The sequence below is a fragment of the Manis javanica genome, chromosome 2 (assembly GCF_040802235.1).
Source record: "Manis javanica isolate MJ-LG chromosome 2, MJ_LKY, whole genome shotgun sequence".
Taxonomy (NCBI): domain Eukaryota; kingdom Metazoa; phylum Chordata; class Mammalia; order Pholidota; family Manidae; genus Manis; species Manis javanica.
In genome coordinates this window covers 181,131,352-181,147,717 of record NC_133157.1, presented here as the reverse complement: position 1 = coordinate 181,147,717, position 16,366 = coordinate 181,131,352, and the positions used below count along the sequence as shown (strand labels likewise).

The 16,366-nt window shown below is 44.7% G+C and overlaps 1 protein-coding gene across 1 annotated transcript in view; it reads right to left on the bottom strand.

Annotated features, from left to right (window-relative positions):
* Window positions 1-694: 694 nt before the first annotated feature.
* PTDSS1 (phosphatidylserine synthase 1) overlaps window positions 695-16,366 on the bottom strand; it is a 59,748-nt gene continuing 44,076 nt past the window's right edge. The window contains exons 10-13 of the mRNA XM_017657865.3: window positions 11,104-11,203; window positions 5,008-5,076; window positions 4,199-4,268; window positions 695-1,778 (exon numbers count right to left, since the gene is read on the bottom strand). Of these exons, the coding sequence (XP_017513354.2) occupies window positions 1,669-1,778; window positions 4,199-4,268; window positions 5,008-5,076; window positions 11,104-11,203 (349 nt within the window). The 3' untranslated portion in view covers window positions 695-1,668. The remainder of the gene's footprint in view (window positions 1,779-4,198; window positions 4,269-5,007; window positions 5,077-11,103; window positions 11,204-16,366) is intronic.

The window sequence follows — 16,366 nt, the reverse complement described above, 5'->3', positions numbered from 1 at the left end:
AAACAAGCACCTCTTTGCCTCTCCTCAGCACTTTCATGGGAAGGATGGGGCTGGTGTTTGGACAGCACATGAAAGCTCGGCGCTGCAGCCTGGCACACCCAGCAACCTTAGGCATTGTGCTGGCCGAGTGACTGAGGACACTTCCCTACTAGTTATGTGTCTGGCTGGTTGCTGTCAAGTCTGTGAGACGCTCCAAACCAAGTGGTCACCAGGGGCCTAGGGCACAGGATATGACCCCCGCTTTGCATGATTCATTTAACCCCTTCACCCTGAAATTTCTCTGCAGAGAAAGAAAAACATGACACTTCCATGGTTAAAAATTTCCTTAATGGGGGAAAAGACACTGAAGCCTTTGTGCTGTGAAATGAGGGAACAAAAGGACTGCTTTTAGCATGTTTACACCATAAGCCAATCAGCTAGGTACTGGCCACTCGGAGAAAAAATCCAATCTGGTTGATGTAATCATTACCACAGTAAAGGACAATAACTTTTGTTCATTTCTTACTGATCACTTGGGAAGGCTAAGAAATAGAATACGGGTAGCCTTCTAAAAGACATATTTTTTTTCTTCTTACTACATAAAACACACATACATTCATATTATCCTAAAGTCACTTGGAAAATACAGTGATTACTTACAAGCAGTGAAAAATACCAATAAGATGCAAAGAAATGAGCATTTTACAGACACAGATCTTTGGATAGGCTTTAATGTGAATTGTTTATTTAAAACAGGGATCCATCAGTGGTGGTGAACTACCAGGGTGAATGTTCTAGAGCATGGCACAGATGAAAGCTAATACTCACCAGCACCTCACATAGGACAAAAGACAATGTCAGCAATGCACTGTGGAAGGAAAACAAATAAAATGCAAAAGGCACCTGGCTGGGGGAGAAGCTGCAGTGTGCACTGCCTCTCACGCAGGTTTACTTGGGTGCATCACAGGTAAGTCTGGACAGATGGCATTTGGAATGGAAAAAGGTTCTCTTCTGAAGCCCAGGATCCTATGCAAGTAGTTAACCTTTCCTCAGACTGGCTTACACCCACCGCATGGTTTCAGGTCCTACAAAGGGGATGAGGATGCTGAAAAGGAACACAAAAGCTCTCCCTTTTTCTGCTCTGGGAGGTGGGGGGGCTCCCAATTCAACTTCAGCAGTGGCTTCTGAAGGCTTTTAAGCATTCTAACTTTAAAACAAGTAACAACAAAACAGAAGACAAAAAGTAGCCTGAAAACCAATCCGTCAAATGGAAAGGCAGATTCATAAAAAAAAAATCTAGTCACCAGTGTTTAACATATGGCTAATGCTCTGCCTGAACGAAGATATTTAAACTGTATCCACAATACACGCAAGCACAAAGCTGACCTTGGCAACTGTGAGAAAATAACCCCTTTCCTTCAAACACACTGTAGTGCTATCAGGGACCACTGGCCAGGTGCAGAAGGTAGAAGGGGCCCCAGGCTGGGGAAGGACCCCAGGTGGTGAGCAGCCTGATGTGGCCGGTCTGTCGGAAACAAGACTTACACTCGCAAAGAATGACCCCCAAAGCCCCCTGTCCGCCTCTCGGTGGCGCTGTACGCTTGACTTCCTCACAGGGAGGCCCAAGCCATTCCGTTTCTCTTGCGGTTCTAGGCACTCTTCGGAACATCTTTGATTGACCAGGGTCTTTTATTTCTTTCCAACTCCATTAGTGACTTTTGACTTGGAATGCCGATTCCGTCTTCTGGAAGAGTGGCTTTCGTTGTTGCCTGGATGCTTGGGCGGGCTGTCTTCAGAACCTGGGCACAGGAATCAGAACACAAGTCGCCTTGGCTGCAGCCCACTCACCCCTGATTGGTAGCTCTTCCTTGCCGGGGCCCTAGGCTTGCCAGCCAAGGGCAGGTCCTCCCAGGGAACCAGCACTCCATCTAGTGGCCTCACTAACAAGTGACAGCGAGGCACAGGAGCCCCAGCACTGAGCTGGTTGCAGCTGGTGTGTCAGTATTCGAGGTAGTGGCCCCACAAAGGTTGGGGGGGGTCCTGAGACATTTTACATTCACACTATGCACAGTGAATCGCGGTCATGGTGATGGGATCAGAAGAGTACAAATGAAATCAAAGTACAAAGGAAGAACAATTAAAACTTAAACCACATGGGTGTCAAGTCTAATACGGATGCAACCAAAGGGCACACTGCTTAGGTTTCCACACCTTGGCCCACTACACATCAGTGTTTCAGTCCCTGCATTGGAGAGGATCATTGGCTTTATAAAATTAAAGATATTACATGCCCACTATCATTTGATCTGGAGGCCATTAGGCCCCTGGGGCCCATGACAGAGCCCTGGAGCCTCACCTTAAAGATGCCACATGCCCTCAGGATACTCAGTCTATAGTGATGAAGTTATTTGTCACACTGTACGATTTGTTTGGTCACTCAAAGAAAGACTTCTATCAGCTAAGGGCTAAGCTGTTGGCAGGTATCATCCAGGTGGAGGGGGGTGCCAGGGGAGTCAGGGATGGGGTGGGCACACCAGGTAGGGCAGTATATGGTTTGGGAGGTCAGGGAACTTCCTGGCATTGTGCTGGCTCCATCCTCCAACTGAGTACGTGGCCAGCCCCTGCCCCAAGGTTCTGTGCACCATGGCTCAGATCCAGCCCCAGAGGAAATCTCCACCCAAGACAGCCATTAAAAAAAAAATTCCCAAAGGTTTGGTCTCCACCGTTGTAGCATTTGGCTTAAAACAAGAGATTCTTTTACCACTTTGAAGATTTTTTTCTTTTTACTACTCTATTACATTTCACATAAATAGGACTCTACCCCTGCTTACTTCTTTTAGTCTTTTCATTGGAAAAGTACCTGGAAGTACCAAGGACTGATCTGTTAAGGGGACAGCCTCTGGGGACCCCCTCTGCCCACTTCTCTTAGTTTTCCCAAACAGGCTGCAGGTCGACTCCTTCACTTGGGAGAAAACATCTCAAAAAAAGTGTCCAGCATCTCAGGACAGAGTACGCCAGCATTTTCCCCAGAAAGAGCTCTAAAAACCTTGGCTCCACAATGATGCAGGAAAAGCAACTGCGACACTAGTGGCTTCCTTTCCCTTGGCCCACTGATGCTCTGAGCAATGCTGGGAGCCAGCACTCACACTCTCTGGCTTTCATGATTTTCCTCCCTTTCCATCAACTCATAAATATTGACAAGGAATTACTTTCCAGTAAAGCCTCCTCACAGTCATTATTCCACAGTCTAATTCTTTAAACAGGTGGCCCCAAATCTTTCCAAAATGCTCCTTGGAGACAGACTGACAGGAGATCCCTGACTGCACTACAGGCATACCTTGTTTCATTGCACTTTGAAGCTATTACGTTTTTTACAAATTGAAGGTTTGCAGCAACCCTGAGTCAAGTAAGTCTATTGGTGCCATTTTTCCACTCATTTCATGGCTCCATGTCACATTTTGGTAGTTCTCTCAATATTTTAGACTTTTTCATTTTTATTATGCATGGTGATGGTGATCTGTGATCAGCGATTAGGACTTACTGAAAGCTCAGATGATGGTTAGCATTTTTTAGCAATAAAGTATTTTTTAATTAAGGTATGTACATTGTCTTTTAGATATAATGCTATTGCTATTGCACACTTAACAGAACACAGCATAGTGCAAAAACACTTTTACATGCACTGGGAAACCAAAAACTTCACCTGACTCACTTTACTGCAATACTCACTTTATTGTGGTGGTCTGGCCCAAACCTGCCATGTCTGTTTCATACAGGTCTGCCAGTATGAAAATCCCTCTTATACTGCTCTGCCTCTTGCCTAAATAGGATTAAATTGATCCACTTTTTTGAAAGGCTTCTCCTCCTGGCACACAATTCTTCCTAACCCTTTTCATTCATGATGAAAGCCAAGAGAAACATTCCCATCGGGATGCTTAAGATGGGGCAGGCTTTGTTCCATTTTCCTGTCTCAGGGAAGGCAGAACCACATTACACATCTTCTTATGAAGTAAGTTTCTTAGGCAGATCGTGTAAGTGCTTTTTGCATGTTTCGTTAATAAGTAACAGGCAACATGCAATGAGTAGGTTTAAGACCCTTCAGAGCATATTATACATTTATCAATATTTAGAGGATAAATACTGATTCTAAGTTTCCTTACCACATCTTGGGAGGGAGAGGACCCAGTAAAGTTTTAAACAATGAGGAAGAAAGAGATACCTTTTGTGCCTTTCCCGGGAGGCCAGGAGACTTCTGGACTATACGTGCCATCTTCACATTCTGAGTAGGTCTAGGGAGAGAGGCAGGCTTAGTGACAGAATTTCAAGTACCCTCCGAGGAGGGGTGGCACAGCAAATGAAGATGGTCTGTCCCTGCCTCTCCCAGGCTGCAAATTATCACTAGTGACAGAATCTCCTAATACTGATGTTTCTCAGCTATAAAACCAAGACTACCTCTCAGGTGATGCAGAATAAATCTAGAAAGTTCCTTTCATTGCTTACACTAAGTAAGTATGAATAAAGGATGAAAGCTGTTATTTTTAGTTAAAAAACATTACAGTTGACCAGACTGCTATAGTGATTTTAGTTAGTTCACATCTATTCTCTGCCTTAATCCTCATATCTACTATGAGGTGGACGGGGCAGGTGTTTCTACAATGAGGCTCCCCAGGCTGGGTCACAAAGAGAGGCCTGTACACAGTGGATGGCCAGGAATCAAAACTTGCCTTCCAAAAACTGGGCCAGGGCTCTCTCTCCCTGCAATTTTTTTTTTTTAAACAAACAGGTAAGTAAATTTTAAATTCCTTACAAACGGAGGGGAAAAATACTGAACCACTGAACAGGGCAGTCACAAGCATGGACAACAAATGCCAGGGCATGGATTCTAACCAGTCAGGTTCCCATAGTGGCAATACTGAAGCTGTGCTCTCAAGCCAGCTACACCATGTTCTCGTGAATGTGCTCTAGCCTAAAGCCCCAGCAGGATGTGACTAGTTTAAAGGAAGACCATCTCTGCTTTCTCTTCTATACCTTTTCTCGGTGACCATAGTGCTCTGCATACCAAACCATGCCGTACAGACACAGGAAGGTGGTGAAAGCCTAGAAGACAAAAATAAAAATAAGCACAATTCAAAAATGGTGTTGCACAAAAATTCCATTTCCCAGAACTTTGGGTTTCAATGGGAATTCATACAAGATGGCTCAATGCCATCTGTCTTAGGGTTCTGGTGCGAAAATGACTGAACACAGCAGAGATGAACCCCTAGGTGATGAGTGGGGGGACAGCATCCCCCAAAGTTTTTGACAACAAAAGTTATGATGAGACTTCAGTTACAATGTGTGACCGAAGATCACATTTCCATGTGGGATAAGGCGGGATGCAATTCTTGCACAGCTGTGCAGGTTAGCTTGCAAGGACACACAGCACTGTCCATGGGTTTTGGGATTTCATGGCTTGTTCTCTCCGTCTGTCACTGGAGCACGTCATAAGGACTCAGTTTGTCAGCTTCCATGGGGAAGAGGATTTCCGAAGGAAAGAAGTGTCATTCAGTCTGGGGCCATAGTGGTGCTAGAGGGCACTGAGGACAAACACCCACTGGGTCAGTGGCATGTACACCACGACATGGCTGCCCTTGGCTCTGCACTGTTTACTCTCAGTGGCCTCATGCTTACCCCAGTTTTGGTTGCTTTTGTTTTTCTTGTGTAAGCAGACAGGAAAATAAAGAGAAAATAAAATGCTTTGTTTCCCCTGAGTGGAAGGAGAAGGTGTGGTGCGTAGGTCTTCAGAAGCCAGTAACCTCCCACTCCCCCGCCAGCAGTCTCCACCCACTCTGTGCCACACCAAATCTATACTTGAACTTAGGAAAGAAGGGCATCTACATTACAAAACATTACAGTTGACCTTACTGCTATAGTAATTTAAGCCAGTTCACATCTATTCTCTGCCTTAATCCTCATATCTAATATGAGGATTATAAGCATCTACAAGAATATGAAGTTTAAAAATGAGCCCAGAACTCAAAGTTGGGGAAAAGTTTCCAGTTGTCTTGAGTGAGCGAGTGTCAGGTGAATCTTAGCCAGGCCTTACCTTTCTAATTCTAAGTAAACCACCAAAATGAGATGATTGTCTGCTTCATACACATTTCTTAAGAATTCCTTGCTTCAGAAACCCATGAAACAAGGCCATCCTTTCTATCTAACCATCTCTTCTACTGCCTTTCCTGTTGGGCACTCATCACCTCGAACCAGCTGTAGGAATAGTTATGAAATCATGACAGAACCTTCTTTTCTGAATAATTTTAATTCTAAGAATCGTAACTTTCAATCTAAATGGGCTCCCTCAGAGATCATTAATTTCAACTCTTCTTTCACAGAAGAGGAAGGAATGCTTGGAGGGGTGAATGGCCTTTTCAAAGACACATGGCTAGCGTGTGGCAAAACACGTCTCTTGATATTCCTGGATCCATATTTTCCTTCCCTTTCATTAAACAGTATCTGTACAATTGCTATTTTAAGTGCAGGCCTTGGCATTTTAAGTGGGTACCTGCCTAGATTTTCAAAGGTGTGATTGCAAACCCACAAATTACAAGCTTTTGTCTCCTGTGACAATTGTAAAATGGCTCTTGTACCTAAGTGAAGTGGTAAATTTGGCAACCACAGCAGGCCTCTTGTGTGGCGACTGTGAAAATAAGCACCTGTTGCTCACCACCTGCTGGTGTTTGCTGCGCTGCAAAGCCAGCTCTGCCCAGCTGTCCACAGCAGAAGCCAGGCCTCAGCCACCCTCGCCTGCCCTCTGCTGGGCAGAATCGTACTGACAGCCGGCTGCTCTCAAGGCTCCCTTGGTCTAGTGGAGTAACCCTTGTGGGGTCAGCTTCCCCACCTGCACTGCACAGCCACTTTCTGGTCTGGGGAGGCCAAACCCTCTCCCCCCACACCCCACCTAGGAAACTGGGGTGGCCAGATTTGCTCCATATAAAGGAGCTAATACATATATAGGCTTAAACACTGCTAATCCTTTAGTCTTTCCCATTCTTTCAAGCCATGAAAACGGCACAAACTAGAAACCCTGCAGCTGCCCTCTAGCCCCTTCCAAGCTATCACACAGGAGTGGTGTGGCGTCCTGTAGTTGACCTCTTGAGTAGCTCTCAATCCAGCCCTTTCTCAGCACCTTCACTGCTGCTCCTCACCTAAGACCCGGCCACACCCTCACACTTCATCCCTCCTCCAATCCCCCTTCCTCCAGAGTCTCCCGCCTTCCAGGGCTTCTCTGTGAACACTGCCATCCACTGAAAAACCCTCCTTGGGTTTCCAATGAAAGACACAAGACCTTCCTCAGCAAACATCCCCATCCCCCTCTCCTCCTCTGACTTGCTCTCCTTATTCTTGCTCCCCAGACAGGTGCCATCTTCCTGTGCAGGGAGACTCAGGGTGCTGGCACAATGGCACAGCTTCCTGTCTGTGCATGCTGGCCTCTGCCTGCCTGTGCGTTTCCAACTCACACCTTTATTCTCCATGCATTTGCCGAGCATCTCCTATGCGTTAGGTGCTGTGCTAGTCAGTGGGGGCAAAAGGATGATGAAAACTTATTCTTTGTGAGCAAGAAGTGCAATATTGAGGAGACAGATGTAAACACCACAGATTATATTACACTGGGGTTAGAACTCAAAGAAATACGTACACGGTGCAACTCGTCCCCATGGAGGGAGTTATCTAGTGTGCCTTGCAGGCTCGGGTATATTTATTTACGGAGGGCATAAACTTAAGATCCATGAAACATAAGATTCACTAGGCAGACAAAGCAGGAAAATACAGTCAGATGAGGAGCATCACAGGTAAAGGCAAGAGAAGCCTGAGACGATCATTCACTGAGGAAGCTATGAATTTGGGGTAGCCCGAGACCGCAAGTGGGTGGGCAATAACCATCCAGACAACACGCAAGCTAATTTCTATTTCAGCTGGTGGGTCTGTGTAGGAATCCTTCGTCCCTGAGGCTTCTTCTACAGGAGGGAGCTTTCTGGGAATAATACTCCTGCTTCGTGCGCTCCTGCCCTGGGGAGGAGCTGTCTCTTCACTGGCTGGTGAACCTGAGGTAAGGACGCTGGCATTTCCTGTCTTTCTCTCTGAGCACTAGGCCCCCAGTACGATGTGGGAAGGCCTGCTTCCTGAAGCTGGAGATGTCTAATTCTGGGGTTCACTACTTGGAAGCCCTTTGTTGCCATGCACCTAAAGCTGATATTGAAAGATATGGATTCTGAGTAATAAAGATGCTATTCTGATCTCCACACCTTTCTTCCACCCTGCCTATCCCTTAATTATTCTGAACTTGGAGGGTGGGTGAGAAATGTATGACTGGGCCTTCTCAAGCTCTCAACGAGAGGGACTGACTCTAACTAGGGTAAAGAGATTCAGATCTCAATTCTGGAAGATCGCATCTGCAGCAGTGTAGATAATGGATCTAAAGAGCAGAATGGAGAAAATGGGTGTGGTGTGTTGACAGCTGCAGAGGCAATGGGAATGAAGAGGAGGAGATGGAGCTGGGCTACGTGGCTGAACGACTAGAACCTGGTGACCCACTGATTTGAAGAGCGAGAGGGAAGGCAGCAGCCTCCTCGGTTTTCAGCTGAGGTACCCGAGGGACGGGAGGTCATTCACTATGATCCTTCAAAATCCTGCTCACACACACCTCCAGGAAGCCTTCACCGACACCCCAGCTCATCTGCTGGCTTTCTCTGGCATTCCTTTAGCTATACATACACATCTGTCATAAATGGTTTGCATGTATAATTCCCGTCTGGACTGGGACATCCTTGGGGCAGGAGCCAGAACTCTCAAGCTAGCCTCTCTGGGTTTGAGCCCTGACTCTGCCACTTACTATCTGTGTGACCTTTGGAAAGTTAGTGAACCTCCCTATTTCTTTATTTCTTCATCTATGAAAGAGGGCTAAATAAAGTACTTCCCCTCAAAGTGCAAAGATCAAACATGCAATTCATGAGGACTGCTCAGGGCCACACCAAATCTATACTTGAACTTACTTGAAATCTATACAGAACACTAAGTGTCTGGTAGAGAGCAAGCATTAGTAAATCTTATCCTTACCACCGTATCTCGGAATGGGTCCAGCATCAGGTGCAGCTTTGATGAGCTCTCAGCTTTGATATTTTGTGAGAAAGTGACAGACTTACAAGGGACCATGCTAAGTGAAGAAGAGATCAATGGAAGGACAAGAAGTGGTTCATGTCCTCAGAAAGTGACAATCACATAGACACAAAGGTAAACCAAAACATAAGGAGGTGTATGCTAAGTGTCAAATCAGTAAAACAGAGAGACGGTCTCTAAAACGTAAAGAGAGACTGGTGCATTCTCTGGTGACCAGACAGCTTCTTGGACGTGACTTTGAGAAGACCTTTCTGGTCACTGATTCCCCAGGGGGAAATAGGCTGCTGTGAGAAGGACCTCTGCCTGTGTCCCAGAAGCCCCACCAGCCTCAACCTCTCCATGGTCCCAGGGCTCTCTGGCACCAGTGAGGTCAGCACTACCTCTGCCCACCACTGCAGGTCATGCTACAATTCCCATACCCAAAGTGCACATGCCCCAGAGAAATCTGAGAAGTGGTTAAATCTCCAGGCACGTCTGACACACTCCCCTAACTAATCCTTATCTCTAGTCTCACTGGGACGGAAAAAAAACATTTGAGCATTAATTCTGGAGGTTAAGTATAAAGGAGATCATTATTCCCTTTTACTGTTCAAGATAAAACAGGACTGAACAGGTTCAGGGTGACCTGGCACAATTGGGATTTCTAACAAGTAACCCTAAAAATAGATACTATGAAAGGCAATAAGAAACATTTTAATAATACAAAGTTTAGTCTTGCTGAAAGAAAAAAAAATTAAGACCTGAATCTGATTAAGCCTCTAGATATAGCTAGCAATTTACAGAAAATACAAAGGACAAAGAAATTTGTTAAATTACAGTACAGGATAAAGTCAGTAACATCCAGACCGTGGGAAAATAAAGGACAAAAGAGTTGGTTTCTTTAACAGATAAATTGTGAAGGAGAGAGAGCTAGGGGCAGGGAAGGTTATAGATTGAAAGAGACTTCACAGGCATGCCAACCAATTGTAATGAGAGGATGTTGACGCAAATAAAATGTTAAGAAAGACAAAATTTAACAACATATTAGAAATGTGAACACTAATTAGATATTTGGTAGTATTAGGAATTGTTAATTCTTCTCTATATATGATAATGGTGTATCATTTGCATTAAACAAAAGAGCATTCTTATCTTCTTTTAGAGACAAATTGTGAAATATTAAAGGTGGATCTGCTTCAGAATAATTCACGCTGTGGATAGTGAGCAGGGAAAGAGGAAACAAGATTGAACATGAGTTGACAATTGTTGAAACTGGAACATATGTACATGAGAGGTCATCTACTCTACCTACTTCCACATATTCTGGACCAAGCAAGTACAAGTAAAGAATCTTAAGCTTAAATGTAAAATAATAATCATTCTTCAAAATAATAAAACAATTGAATTAAGAAGGGCAGGCATGTAATGTTTAGATGAGGTAAAATCTTACTTCATTTTAAAGATGAAGGAAAAATCCCAGGACAACCGAACTGGAGGCCTCCAGGGCTGTTCCCTTTAGAAAGGAAGCTCTTCTACACAGGCTTGGCCTATAGTCAGCCCAAGGAACAGAAACTGCATGGTCTGATACCTTCAAAAACATCTCACATGGCCTATAAACAATAGTCCATCATCTTGTACATAAACCCTTGTACAGTAAGACATATGCTACAGGGCACTGTAATTGTCCTTGTCCCTTTACGGCAGGCCTGAAATACTCAGCGTGTGTAGATGAATTCCCATAAGCAAAATAAGTGCACGTAGGGTGCACCTGTTGATCGCATTTGACCAGAACCTGGCAAGGTGACCCATTTTGGATACCATCTGGTCCTAATGTTTATGCTTGGACTTCGGACTGGTGGTCAACCTCAGGTTATTACGAGTAAGTGTCCAGTCCATGAATTTCTAAGGAAGCTTGGTGCAAAAGATAGTTCTTTTTAAAAAGACACCATGGGGAGTTTGGCTACTACTTCTTAATCAAAAAGTAAGACTTACCACACAAAGAAGCCAAAGCACAACATAGAGAATCTGGGTCTTAGAGAAGAGATCTTGTCCAAATTTTATGCAAACAATAGCTTCCAGGAAACCAATGACCCTAGTTAGACAGAATAAGAGGTTAATAATAATTCCTCTTATCAGAGCATATACATTACCAGAAATATACATCAATCTATCCAAAAGCTTAAATGGTCAAAAGAGCTCTGAACCCAAGACTGGTAGTAGCAGGTACCCCCCAAATGACATTATTCAAGTCCACTGCACTTCAGAAATTATATATATATATATATATATATATATAGTTAGATTCAATAAAAAGTTTATTTTACTGTTACTCCTCTTTCTTTTTTTAAGACTTTATTGGTTTAGGTTATTGCAAAATTGAGAAGGTTCAGAGTTTTCCCCATATACACTGCTTCCCCCTTTACCAACATCGCCCATCAGAGGGGCACATTTGCTATAACTGATGAACTTACACAAACACATCATACCATCCAAGGTCCACAGTTTACCTTAGGGCTCACTCTTAGTGTTGTACATTCTGTGGGTCTGGATGAATGTATAACATGTATCCACCATGAGAGTATCATCCACAGTAGTTGCACTCTCCTAAAAACCCTCTGTGCTCTGCCTATTCATGCCTTTACCTCTCCCCAAAAATGATAAAATATTTTACTTCTTTCCTACGAGACCAAAATCTCAATTCATACATTTTAACAGCTGAAGGTACCTGGCATCATCTAACTCAGAAACTCAGAGCCTATTACCATCAGGTGGACAGTCACCACCTCTGTCAGGTTGGAAGCCTCTTGTGGACAAGGAACCTATCACCTTGGTAGGTGGCTTATTTTGCTGCTCAAACTCTTCAGCGGTTGGCAAGTCTTTTCTCACCTTAGGCCGGTATCTGGCTCCTTCTACCCATAGGTCTTAACTCTATCCTCCACAGTTGTATAAGGAGAGTTTGAGCCTTCCCAAAGCTAGAAGTGATCTATCACATTTCCTCTCAGCCTTCTAAGAATTTCCAGATTCAATATCCCATTTTTGCTAACAATATAAACCCTTTGTTCTTTCTGATCTATAAGCAATTTTGGTAGATACAGAAATGTTTTTTAAAAAAGCTTAATATTTTACTCTTTAATTAAAACATCAAAGAAACAAGCTACTCTTGTAGTCTACATCTTAACTTATGAATATAAAAATGAGAACCATACTGAGGTCCAGAGATTGAGGTGAGGGTGACATGGCTGGCTGGTCATGTGATCCCAAAGACCTAAGAATACTGATTTCAGACAACTCCTCTTGAGGTGCTACTTGCTTGAGATGGATTTCGGACACTATAGTTGCACAGATACTCTCTAAAAAGGCAAGAAGGGGGCTCAGAAAGTACTGAGTCCTTCTACCCACCAGCAAAAACAAAGGTTCATTGCCATTACCAAAGAAAGGCATGGATGGCTTTGACAGCTGGATGTCTGAAATCAGAACTGACTCAGCAAGCAGAAAATCTCCTTAATACATCTTTAGAGAGTTGGGGCTGTCTTCCCCGGGCCCTAACCAAACAAGGGTTAGAGTGCTTGGCCTGAATCTTTGAAGACCAGCTCCACTCTACCCCACATCCAAATATAACACGTGTGAGAAAGCCTCATTTTAGCTGAGTTACACAAGAGGTTTTTAAATGTACTATACTGTGGAATTTCATTGTAATCCTGGTCTAGACAGTGAGCTGACACGAGGTGGCAGCTAAACTTTGATTGCTCCCAGGCTGCACAGTATGGGGAAGGTGCCTACTGAGTGGACATAAAAAGGGTATTTAACCTTTGGCTGGGATTTCTTGACGAACTATAATGGAAAGTGCTAATAAGCCAGAAAATAAGTCTGCCCTTCAACCAGACAGAACACCTGGGGTTTCCAGGGAGAAATTTCTGGATATTTAACTTGATTGAGTCACCTTTCAAAAGCACAGTGACCACAGAATGGAGTTGTTTCTCAAACTTTTGTGATCTGAGACCCACAGCAAGAAACATACTTCTCATCATGACCCAGTAGATACACAGGCAAACACCTGAAACCAGTGTTTCCCAAAACAATTTGCTCCCTTACTCTGAAATTTTTTGTTCTTTTTCATTTTAAGAAAATGGTCAGGATTTACTCAACTGACTTCATAATGACCTGAAGTTTGTTCTAAGGATCAGAGCTTTTTGGTCAGCAACTTGAGGATATGATTTGCTCCTACGTGCTAAGGAATCTTAGCTAAGCCATTGTCCATGCATGGGACCTTCTCAATGAGAAGTGACCTTTAGCAGAGTTTGGGGGTTGGGGTGGGGAAGGAGGGAAAACGGCAGAGTCAAGTCAATTCAGAGTAACATGGGTCTTGAGGGCCACTCCAGGGCTTCAGTTTTAGTCTGAGGGAGATAGGAGCCCCAGAAGGGTTTGGAGCAAAGGGTTTCACATGATTCAGTTTACATTTTAACATGGTCATTCTGGCAGCTGAACCAAGAACTGATAGAAGGAGGCAAGAGCAGAAGCAGGGAGGCTTCTAATCCAGGGAGAGGACCAGGGGAGATGTGAGAAGGGGTAGAAATTCACATGGACCCTTGAATCACTAGCCCTTGCCTCCCAACATTATCCCTCGGTCCCTGGAGGCAGTCCTAATAAAAAAGATTAACATTATATTTGTACAAGGCTCAGTGGCAGCCAGTTGAGGGCTGAGGCCAAACACCTCAGCACAATGGGTGCCTGCATCAAGCCGTCACCTAAGACAGCACAACTCCCAACCAGAGTTGGGGGGCCAGGTGAGTCTCCCTTTGCAACAGCCCCTGAAATAGGGCAAATTTACAGGCCTCTGATCTCTACCAGACTGAGCGCCAGGGGGCTAAATTGGTTTGAGGGGATTCAGTAAGGGCTGCTACTCCCCAATGGCACCCACATCCCCATCTGCAATCAGCCAGGCTAGAAGGCAAGCACACAGTGGGGCTGCCAGAGGGCTTCTGCCAGGGGGCAAGCTGGTCTGCTGACTCAGGCACTCAGCTCCTGGCTCTTCAGAGACAGGGTTGAAATGAAGATGGCGTTTGATGTAGAGCTGCAGTTACAGAGTTCCTCAGTGAATGGAGCAAGAATGCTAGCAGGGTTACTGTGGGGAAAATTGAAGTTCCTATGGCCAGAATCCTCACCTGAACCTAAACTACCTGATGATGTAACTGGCCTGCTGCTAGGCTACTGCTCCACACCCATTGGCAATGAGCTATTATTGACTGAGTCACTATATAAAGAGCTCTTCCCAGTGCTCTGAGTGGAGGCAGAGACAGAGGAGGATTATAGACCTGCAGATTGTTGGATACAGATGTAATTCTAACGCTCAACCTATCGCTGGGAGAACAAGTTGGGTAATAAACCCTTTTACCCCAAGAACGTTCCATTGTCATTCCTTGGTCTCACTGAATCCACAGTGTACTTGCCCGGGGCTGAAACCCACTGGCAAGACAGTTACCCTAGAAACTGGAGCACAAAAAGTGCTAGGCTCAGTGTGTGGAAGCTGGGCAGACAAGCCAAATCCTGAGAAGCTAAGGAAGCTTTTAGTTTGCAAACAAAATTTGCTCTTGGATTCTGAGGATGCCACTGCCTGCCTGCAGAGCCCAAAGACCTCCCTGTAGCTGCATGACCATACTCTATGGGGTGGGTGAGCCACTCCTCAGCCATCTAGAAGCTGACCCTCCAGCAGTGGGAATGGGACACAACCACTGCACAATCACACAGGCAGCCAGAAACTGTTCCAGAAGTTCAGGAGTGAGCAAAGACACCTTGTGGAGGGAGTGACAGGGGAGCTAGGCATTACCTGACAGAAAAAACTTCAGCTGTGTTTCATGGGCCTTTCTGTGTCCTGAGGGGCAAGGTGGGGAGGGTGAAGAGTGGGATGAAGGGTCCTGCTCAACTGTTTTGCTGTATTTTAGGGTTTGGGGCAAAATGTCTTTTGGAATAGGATTCAGCTGCTAAAAAAATTTTTCCATCAACTGCCAGAGGTTGGCGCTGTTAATGAAGGAGCTTTTGAGCAAGAGAGCAGGGAGGGGCAGGGTAAGGGAAAGATGAACACAGTGAGGAAGGGAGGAAGCAAAGATCCTGCAAGAGGGAAGCTGACTTTACAGCCACCTAGCAGTGTGGGTGCTGACGTGAGGACCAGGAGGGAAGGCGAGGACAAAGGTCAGCAGGAAGACATAGTGACCGGTAGCCTGGAAAGGGTCAGTTATAATGAGGGTGGACTGGGGAGAAAGATAAAGAAGATATAAGCCACACCCCTGGGAAATTTGTTCACATAGGTCTGTCCCAATAACCCCACAGAACTGAAGTAACACAATGAGACTTTCTAACACTGCTGCTTTCTCCCAGGTGGGGTTCCCATTCTCGAGCCTGACGAGTCCTATCTTGCTGCGTACAGCACATTTAAGTCTAAAAGGTTTAAAAGCTCGGATCTATGGTACAAATGTAGGAGACCACATTGTGAGTCCGTATTTAGTTACATCAGCGAATAATACAAACTTTTTGAGGGCATAACACTGACAGAAGAGAAAAGTGCTCTCTTCAGGAGAAAAGACATGCTGGTGGGCAGAAAGCCTCAGGTGGCCCCATCTGACCTTTCCCCCACCCTACTTCCAAGGGAAAATTCAACTGTCACTACATGGGCATTCTTACTCTGTTACCTCACATCTTCCCACTTTGCTACAGCCAGACATTACTCCAAAATTAGTGAAATGAAAGCTGTAAAGCAACTATTAGATTTTGAAGGAAATCAGACTTTTAAATGTTTGCTGTTTTGACAGGAGATGGAAAGAAAACAAAGTAAGAGCAACAGGGAGGTGGGGAGCTGGTGGCCTTGGAGGGGCAAACATTCAGAGAGGAGACTGGAGGCTTTGCCTCCCACTTCACCTTCACTGACTGGGTTCACACACCGGGGGCAGGCGGGACACACTGGGTGTGATTTATGAAAAGGGATTTGTTATTTTTCAGCACGGCCCACTAATTCTCAAGCTTCGTTAATTTTGATATCACCATTCCGGGATTTCTCAATTCTTAATAAAGTATACTAAATTAGCCAAATGACCTCCCCTTTGCATTTTATGTTAATCACTTTTCAACAAGGTGCAACTGTCTGTAGCTACATTTCCTATCACTCTATGGCCAAGTTTATCTTTGTTATTTCTCCTGCTGCAGGGATTATGTTTTTTGGCCACCTGATTAGAAACTTTTCTGTAATACTCTCTCTCTATCTGAT